The sequence below is a fragment of the Bidens hawaiensis genome, unplaced genomic scaffold (genome assembly GCF_021521415.1).
Source record: "Bidens hawaiensis isolate Kalapana, Puna unplaced genomic scaffold, B.hawaiensis_p1.1 tig00000905_1, whole genome shotgun sequence".
NCBI lineage: Eukaryota > Viridiplantae > Streptophyta > Magnoliopsida > Asterales > Asteraceae > Bidens > Bidens hawaiensis.
In genome coordinates, this window is record NW_027491053.1 from 4,210,040 (window position 1) to 4,220,094 (window position 10,055).

Below are 10,055 nucleotides of genomic sequence, written 5' to 3' on the forward strand. Positions count from 1 at the left end.
TTCTCTATGCTTCTCTCAAACAACTATTTTTCAATAATTTACACATGCAACGGTGAGGCATATGCACCTTTTATATATTACGGTTCTTAAAAATCGCTAATATTTTAAATTTTCATGGTTCAAACTTCATTTCTTTATTGTTTATAATTTTATTTTCTTTAATTTCAACTTACTGGTTAAAATACTTTTATCAAATTTTTTATTCAAACTTTTATATACTGAAATAAATAATATTAGCACGATTTGTTTAATCTATTATTCTTTTTAAATCTATGTTGCTTGCATTGTTTATTACTTGATAAACAAAGATAAAATTGCAATAAAAAAACCTATTAGGCTATAACAGGGTTTGTGAAATGCTAAAATATGACTGACCTGTCAACTGATTTTCATTTCCTCCTATTTAGTGGCAATTGCCACTAAATCTTCAAACCAATAATCATGTTAGGCCTCAAAATAGATATTAACAAGCGTTGTCACATTATCTACTTCATGAAAGTTCCTCTTTGTTTACTGGTTAAGTTAGTCAATCTGTATCTAGAAACCCTAAAAGTATAACTGAAGAATACAGCTAAATGGCTAAGCGACGGCAGATGTGGTCCAACCCGTGAAAACCGCCAACCTGTCCCATAAAACCCGTTTCATAACCCGGACCGACCCATTTGTAGATGGTCCGGTTCCGGGTTTCAAAATTCCTTGTAAACAGTTCCGGTCCGGGTTCCATGTAAACGGTCCGGGTCGTACTCATTGCACACCCCTACTATTACACATGTGCACTACAATGACGAGGTTACCGACAAGGGGTTTTTTTTTTTGAACCAATAACAATATATAAGAATAATGGAAAAAAAAACTTCAAAATTTTTTTTTAAAAAAATTTAAAACTAGTTTTTTAGGAGTTTTAAGTTTTCTTTTTAAGAGGAGTTTTCACTTGATCCCACCCCTATATATATATATATATATATATATATATATATATATATACAGGGAGAGAATCAAGAGAAAACTCATCCTTAGAGAGAAAATTTAAAAACTTCTAAAGAATTATTTTTAATTAAAAATAAAAAAATATTTTCAAATTTATGTTTTTACCATTATTCTTATATTTTCTTACCCTTTACTCGAAAAAAAAAACCCGCTGTAATGCACATACGTATTATTGTACGATACCGTTGTATTACACATGTGTATTACTATGTATTTTTAAGTTCAATAGTGTTTAATTGCATATATTCAATATTTATGTGTTGTATATGTGTAGTAGTGTTGGATTATATGCAAAATAATAATAATAAATAAATAAAGATGTAGTGCACTTGTGCGTTAATGTTGTATTACACATACGTACTAATGTGTATTCGATGTGCGTATTAGTTTTATATTGCATATATACAATAGTGCTGTATCAAATATGTGCAATAGTGTTGTATTCTATGCAATAAAACACTTTTGCATATATGCAATGCACACTATTACATACGTGCACTACACCGACTAGGTGTCTTTTTTTTTAAACCAATAACAACATATAAGAATAATGGGGAAAAAAAAAGAAACTTCAAAAATTTTTTTTAAAAAAAGTTAAAAATAATTTTTTATGAGTTTTTAAGTTTTCTCTTTAAGAGGAGTTTTCACTTGATCCCACCCCTATATATATATATATATATATATGATCATGATTATGTGAGAACTTTTGAAAAATTAAGAATTATGAGAACTATTTTTGCACCAAAAAACCCAAAAATAAAAAAATCATTAAAAAAAATAAACAAAGTAAAAAAACCAAAATTTTTATTTATCATCTTAGTTTCATAAAAAAAATTCTCGGTTTAGCTAAATTATACATATATGTATAATATGTTCATATATGTACACACATATATGTATAATTTAAGGTAAATATAATGTATATATGCGTACATTAAGTAACTAGAGATTAAATGAAATTATACCCATGTGTATAGGTATAATACGAATTAATTTTTTTTGTTTTTTTATGAAACCGGAATAAAATATAAGAATTTTGGTTTTTTTATTTTTTTTAAACTTTTGTTTTTTTTTTTATTTTATAATTTTTAAAAGCTTTTTTAGTGGTCTAAAATGGTTCTAAAAATTCTTAATTTATAAAAATCTCTCTTAAGATCTTACCCTATATATTTAGTATTTCTTACCAATAGTAAAAACGTGTTATATAGTTGATATATATTAAGTTTATCATGGAATTGGGTCAGTTAAGCTCACTTGTTTGACCACAAAGCTGGTCCATGTTGGAAACTAGTAAAAAAAACCTCACACGGTAAACCTTACTCGGTTTCTTAAGTCTACCTTTGACTATCCCACCAATAAATCAAACTTCCTATGTATAATATAACCCCTCATTCCTTTCGTTACACTTGCACCATCCTGCCCTATCTCCATATCATACCAGTTCAATATGGACACTGCTTGTGCTAATTATGAAGACAAGGCAGCCATTCATGAGCTAACTCAAGGGCTGCAAACGGCTCAACAGCTAAGGGCTAGTCCGCATTCACCGGAAGCGAGAGACCTCTTCATACAAAAGATCTTATCTTCGTATAACAACGCTCTTTTCCTTCTCCGATCATCCATATCGTTTGGGAGCCCGGGAAGTGAAGAAATCAAGTTTGACCCACCTTTTTCGAGCCAGCAGGGTGAAAACATCATATCGAAAAAGAGGTATTAATTGTGAATTTCTTTTATTTTCAGTTCCACATTAATATTGGGTGAATGCACAAGTTCTAAATATATTTTTTTCCTGCATGGGAACAGAAAGGGGTCTACAATACGGGAAGATCAAGTTAGAACATGCTGTGACAATGCGTTAGAGGGTGATACAGATGATGGCTTTAGTTGGAGGAAATATGGGCAGAAAGACATCCAGGGTGCTAAATTTCCAAGGTAAAGTCTTACTCCATTATGTTACCTGATGTCATTGAATAGGGGTGTGCAAAGTCGGTCTGGTTATGGGGATTAACCATATCCATAGCCGAGCTTTTGTTATGGAAGATCGCTTAACTATAACCATACCATAACTGAATGGTCTGTTAACCATAGGATGGGTAACCGTTGCTTATGATCGAGATGGTTTCGGTTAAGTTTGCTTAATTGTGAAATGTATTTTTTTTCTTTATTCTTGTTGAAATTGGTTCAATTATGGTGTTCCAAACTCAACTTTGAAGTTTTCAAGCCAAAATATGTTGTTTTCAAGTTTGGTTATGGTGTTTCAAGCTATATTATAAACAGTTGTAGCATAAATTTAAATGTTCTAAAATAGAAATTGAGGTATAAAAGATGCATATAGAGGCATAAAATTTAGAAAACCACAAATATACGAGGTTTGGTCCGGTTTCGTTTAAAGCCGGTTAACAAAGACACATTAACCGTAACAATAACCAAATGGTCAGTTAATCAGATTTACTTAACCATAACCGACGGTTTGTTCAATTATGGTTAATTTCTTTTAATTAATTTTTTCAATTAACGGTCCTGTTTTTCTTTTTTATATATATTTTTTTGGTTGTGGTTCGGCTTTTGCTTACCACCATTATTGACTGTCTATGCAATGATGCTTTACAACAATTGACTCTCTAACGTTTGTTTTTATTATTTCTTGCAGAAGCTATTATAGATGCTCATACCGTAACGCACAAAAATGCTTTGCAACAAAACAGGTGCAGAGAAAAGATGAAGACCCCAAGGCATTTGACATCGTATACAAAGGAAAACACACCTGTAATCAAGTTGTCCAGTCGGCTTCACCACAACCACCGTCACCACCACCAGCACCCGAAAAACATGAAATAACTCCAACCCACGACCACCAACTATCACCACCGAGTCCCGGTGAGATGCTCTCAAATCTTAGAGCCAACTTGAGCGTGAACACCTCGGATTTGGATGGTGACAGTGACACTATCCCGTCTCTATCTTCCTTCCCTTCAACATCATTTGGACCCATGGAGGGTTACCACCAACTTCATTTTCCAAACTATTATGATGACGGATTATTACAAGGTTATTCACCATCGTTTTTCACACAGTTGGAAAGTTCACATGAGTCATTTGATTTCCTAGCAGATGATGAAAACCTTGATTTTGAATTTTAGAAGGTAGAAGGTATAAGTTATGCATCACAAGAGCTATAGAATGGATACACCAATTAGCAATTAACCAAATGGTATCTATCTTATGTGTTAAAATGATGTCCAATTTGCGTCCCTGTGAGCTACCAAGTAGAATTAAGAGTAAATTAGATGGGTGAATAAAAAACAAAGAACAATGTCTAAAATCAATGTATCATATCATCTGAATATATGTAATTTCATTTTGAATGGTCACTGTTTTATTCTGTAGGATGATACGAAATGAAATATATATATTCCCTATAATTTGTTCAAGTAAAAAAGTTCTAACACTTTTCTTTTCTTTTTTTTTTTTGCATAGTTCTTGAGTTCTTTTTATAGAGTAAATAAACTTTGATTACTGAAGACGTCAACTAAAGGATTAGAACCCGAGAAACCAACAAATCAAAGTAACATAATTACTCAGCGAAGCCTTTCATGTACTATTCTTAGGAAACGTAAGAAACAAAAAAGAACCATATTAGTAAGGACCTAAACGTATACAAAATAAAGAGAAAAAGATAGCAAACTTACAAGACTCTAGCACGACACATGCATAAGAATAGACTTTCAGTGCAGTTGGATGGAGATGAGAACCAACAGGAGGTATATGTACTTTCGATTAATACAACAAAGTTGCAGTAGAAAACAACATCATTTCCCCAGGGAAGTCACTCTTAAACATTTATTATCCCCTTGGTAGCTAGACCGATTTTGATAGCTTTGGATTTTCAGGATCCTAAATGTGCAAGCTAACCCAAGCACACTCTTTCGTGTTATGATTGTGCAACACACATTCAAATCTAACTCTTAGCATATATGCATACTAGCAAGATGGCTCATGTTGGGGAAATTGCACATAAAACGGGTATCCTTGGAAAATTTGAGAGTCGTGAATCACTTTCATATCAAAACTACTTGTTGGTTCCCGAATGTTTTGACCGGATAAAACTCATATTTGAGAGCAAGAAGTAAGGATTTTGCATGTGTTTTGATGACCCCGAGTAAGAAATCTTATGATCAAGATGATTATTGTTTTGCAGTTATCACAACAGTTATTATGTTTTGAATTTCAAAACAGAATGAAGACGCTCCTGTTGGTTTTCATTAAAACTTAATAATGAAATTTAATTAAATTAAATTCATAATACTATTTTAATGAAGCAACAGAATAAAGGCGCTCTGTCCCTTGAACCTTGCCAGGGCCTGCCGCCTGTTGGACCTGCTACCAGGGGCACTGTTCTCCAGACCCTCGCCTGACCCCCGTTACTTAGGGACGAAGCCCCTAAGTACCAATAAGATATTCAATCCAATAAGATTAAATGAGTGTGCACCCAACACCCGACTTATTTTGATTCATATTACAATTAGCTTGATCAACGAGTTAATCTCCAATTACACTAAAATCACAAGCTACTCATAATCAAGAACCCTAGAACTCAATTGAAGACCTACGATACCCTGGATTTTGATGTGAACATTTCGCTATGTTACTATGTTAAGAAATGAAATGTATATGCTTATTACTCAAGAATCATAAACCAACAAGGATTACAACAGCAAGACTCAGAATTTGTAAGATCAACAAACCCCTATTTTCAACAATAGGATTAAATATATCTGGCACTACTAGAAAATATACCTTTAATGACACGCAAATTATGACACACAATCATTTTGTGACATACAAAAAACCGCATGTTATTAAAAAAAGTCATCTTTTATAAAATTTGAAGAAAACATGATAGACATTTTCGCGTGTCATAAATTCTCTCATAAAAAGCAAAAAGAAAAAGAATCACGGGGTACACTTTTCAAAGTGTGTCACGTTTGAATGTCACTTTATAGTTTCTAGGGCACGATTTCATCATCGACCTCTCGTACAAATTCACGAATTCATCATCCTTCCCGATCTCACGCTCTGCATTGTCGTCGTCCTCAACACGAATCCATCATCGATTCACGCTTGGCATCGTCAATTAGAGATCTGAATTCATGTTAATTGAGTCTGTTAATTTTGAAATATTGTTAATTTTGAATGATTTTTAGTATTTTATGAAATATTATATGAAATGGATTGTTTTGCTATATATGAATTTTAAGTTGTATTATATATATTAATTGCGTGTCAAAAAACCATTTTTTAATACTTGAAACCATGACATGCAAATGCGTGTCATAAAAACATGTCAAGAATGTATGTCAAGAACGCGTGTCATAAAAAGATGACACACAAATTCGCGTCGTTTTTATTTTATGACAGGGTCTTTCTTTACACGCTTTGGCGTGTCATCTACCCCCTTAAATGACACGCATTGCGTGTTATTAAAGGCTTATTTTCTAGTAGTGTGGTCACCAAAATTATAGATAAATCACGCACCCTAACAAACTTATGATCTTCATAATGTGTGAGGACCAAGACTACATTCAACTCAAATCAGAGATGAAGACAACCATAGCTGGTCATCATGCGATAAGTGGCCATGAAACGGAGAGTCAAATTTAAAACATTGAATGCCATGCATGCATTGAAGCGACATGCCAAAAGTAGTCAAATAGATTCTATGTATATAAACCTGAAGGGGTATGCACCCGCCTTAACATCGAGCGGGGCGGGTCAACCCACAAGATATAGACAAGAGGCTTGAAATCAGGATGTCATGAAGACACAAAGCCAAAACCTATGCGCAAGCGCATGAAACATCTGCGCGTGGCGCATATCACATATGCACACAACACACACATTTAGTGTTGTAGGTTCCCAGCCGGATCTACACGGAATATCTCGTTCTACGTAGGTGCGGAATCCCTACGTAAGACGTTACGAGCGTAGAAGACGATACGAGCTAACACGATCGAACACACGTTACAATAAACAAAGACACGTTGTATTGCAACTGGAAACGCGTTGTATTACACAACTCTCTGACTCTTTACAACTCTAACTCGTACGATACTTGAATAATGAAACACAGCCGTAACCTAGCTGTTTATAAAGACGACAACTTCGCCTGGCATGTTCAGGCGAAGTTGTTCCTAACTTCGCTTGTTCCACAAGTTCGCCTATACAAGCGAACTTGTGAGAACTTCGCTTACATACAAAACACAAATCCAACTAACTTGATTACAGACACTAGACACTGAACTACTGACATCATGCACCAACAGACTCCCCCTTGGCAGTAGCTTCATATCTCTATCTTCAAGCATGTGTCTCGTAATCTTCAACAATCTTGTATCTTCATCTTTAAGCATGCACTCATTCTCGTACACAAACCGATACAACTCTTTGATATTTCTTCGCTTCGTCTTTCCAAGCAGGAATATAAAATATCTTCTTCTCATTCAACACCTGCTGATCAGCTTGTGACAAGTTCACAAGATGCATCGGATCATACACTCTCAGCAGCTCTTGTTCATCTTCGTCTTCCATTACTGCCTCAGCTGTTTCACAATCTACATACCACCACTTCAGAACTTTCAGCACATCCTTGGGCATTAGTTTCATCGGCACTTCTTTAAGACACCGGATCGGCTTATACTTCATAATCATCCAAGGCTTGCCATCTGCTCTCAACCCTCTATATTTGTCTTCAATAAGTTTTCCCTTTTGTGGTTTCAACAGCTCGAACTTCTTCTCTTTTATACTTTCCTTCCAAACAATCTTACCAATGACTCTAGCCATATTATCATCACTTCGGTTTATCAACCCCAATCTGGCTAAGTCTTTCACTTCACATTCTGGCAATGTATTCAATGATCTCAACATCCTTTTGAAGTACTGAACACCATCATATCTTTTAATCATGAAGAGCCTCAACTGCTCATCATATATCCAGCATATAATCCCTTTCTTCGCTTCAGCATAACCTCTAATATTGTAACTCTTCTTAAACATAGTAGGGACCGCCGGTTTCTTCGTTTTTACAAACCACTGAGCATAGCCTTCTTTCCATCTTGGCTGCTCTTCCCATTCCGTCTCATCGCTTCCCATATCTTTACTCATATCTGCCTTATCCACTTTCGGAATTTCATGCTCAATATTCTCCTCTACTATCTCTCCCTCTTCAATATCATTATCAATAACTATCTCTGCACCAATCTTCTCTATCTCATCAACTGGTAATACATCATCATCACCTATAAACTCATCATCCATCTCCTTAACTTCCACGACCACCACATCATCACCCGCAACTGCACCTGTTGACTCCCCCTGAGCTGTGGAAGTCCCAAGAGCTTGTTCAGTTCTTGGCAACTCTCCACCTGCACCTTTCGATGCATTGGGATCATCGTCTCGATCATTCCTTCTCTTCGTCCTCAGCTCATCGCCTTTACAGCTCGTCTCCCCCCTGAGATGCCAAGAACTCCTTAAAAGCATCAATGATTTTGCCATGTTCGATCAGCAGGGACGACTGTATCTGATTCTCTGCAACAAGGCGCTGAATAGCATGGGTCTGGATAAGATTCACCCTTGATTGTTCTGCCACGACCCGTTCAAGTGCTGCTATTCGTTCTGAGTCTGATAAGGTTGCATCGAAATCAAACCTCAGATGTGATATATCTTAAGTGTACTGAGGAGGGATTTCCAATGTAACAGGGACCTCAGAAGTAGGCATAAACGTAACCGCAGGTGGTATCGTTACTGACAACCCTGCAGTCGCTACAACCGTCGACTCAATAAATCTTGCCACGACCTCCGTTAGAGTAAGAGTTGGAGGCGGCAAAGATACAATCTCCGGAGCCGATAGTTGGAATGAAATGGGTGGGAGGCCGAATGCAGATGAGGTAGCCACCACGGGAACATCCGTGGCGCTTGGCCTTGTAACTTGCAACGATGAAGGAACAATACTCATACCGGACAGTGCGGGTGGAGTGAAATGTACCACCCTTGAGCTCTTACCAGCTCCCGAAACTGCCCCTGTCCGTTCCCTTCTTGATCTGCGAACCAACTGTTGTACTTCTTCCTCATAATCTGACTCGTTGTCATCATCGGTTCTCTTTCTTTTCCCATGAATTCGTTCTTGAGTTACCAAAATCCGTCTCGCTTCATCCACTTCATCATCAGAATCAGAATCAGCCACCGTTGTAGCTGTCCTAGTAACATTCACACTCGAAACCTAGGCAACAGAGACCTGTACATTTTCTTCAAGATCAACACAGTCCATATCAAAGAAGCCTTGACCACCAAACTCTGCATCAAGGTCTACATTCTCCTCCGGTGACACAACAGGAGCAGCAGGTATAGCTTGAGGTGCTCCTGCCTGTTGTGGTTGAGGATCCCGAAACTCGTCCCCACGAGCAGGAACATACTCTGGGTTGATCAAGTACCCGAAAAGTGCAGTATGTCGAGGACGGAGCTCAGGTTTGCTCCTCGCACTGGAAGATCTGCACTGGGCGAAGATCCTTTTACTTACACTTTCCACGTATCTGATTGGGCGACGCTGAGGTAACGTGGGAGCAACATGATTCAAGATCATTTGGAGGAATCTTGGATACATGAGAAATCTCTCACGCGCCATCGCTCTTCTTTGTCGATCTATCTCGTAAAAGACCATCTGACTAAAGCTGTAACGCTTATTGTAAGTCAGAGCAGTCATCGCCGACTGCATGGTCGCGCCCATCCCATCAGTACCGGCCTTTCTCCCTGACATGCAGACAATCATGACATGCATGAGAAAGCGCCACTGATCTAGCAAGAACCCCTTGCGTCTCTGCGTATCCCCTAAGGGACCAGAGTATCCCATTCTCAAAAACGCACCATCTCGGAATGGAGCTACAAAATCTGTCGGATCGTCTCTTGTTTCATCTCCGAACTGCAAAGCCACCCGGATCTGTTCAGAAGACAACTGAACTATCTTATTATTGACCGTTGCACGCATCACCGGGGGCTCGACTCGACAATCATATTCC

At 37.0% G+C, this 10,055-nt stretch overlaps 1 protein-coding gene across 1 annotated transcript; it reads left to right on the forward strand.

Annotated features, from left to right (window-relative positions):
• The first annotated feature begins 2,395 nt into the window (after positions 1-2,395).
• Positions 2,396-4,127, forward strand: LOC143547576 (putative WRKY transcription factor 41). The gene is made up of 3 exons (XM_077038973.1): positions 2,396-2,697; positions 2,791-2,919; positions 3,638-4,127. Exons 1-3 carry the CDS (start codon positions 2,435-2,437, stop codon positions 4,125-4,127), a joined length of 882 nt encoding a protein of 293 aa, XP_076895088.1. The 5' UTR covers positions 2,396-2,434.
• The last annotated feature ends 5,928 nt before the right edge of the window (positions 4,128-10,055 follow it).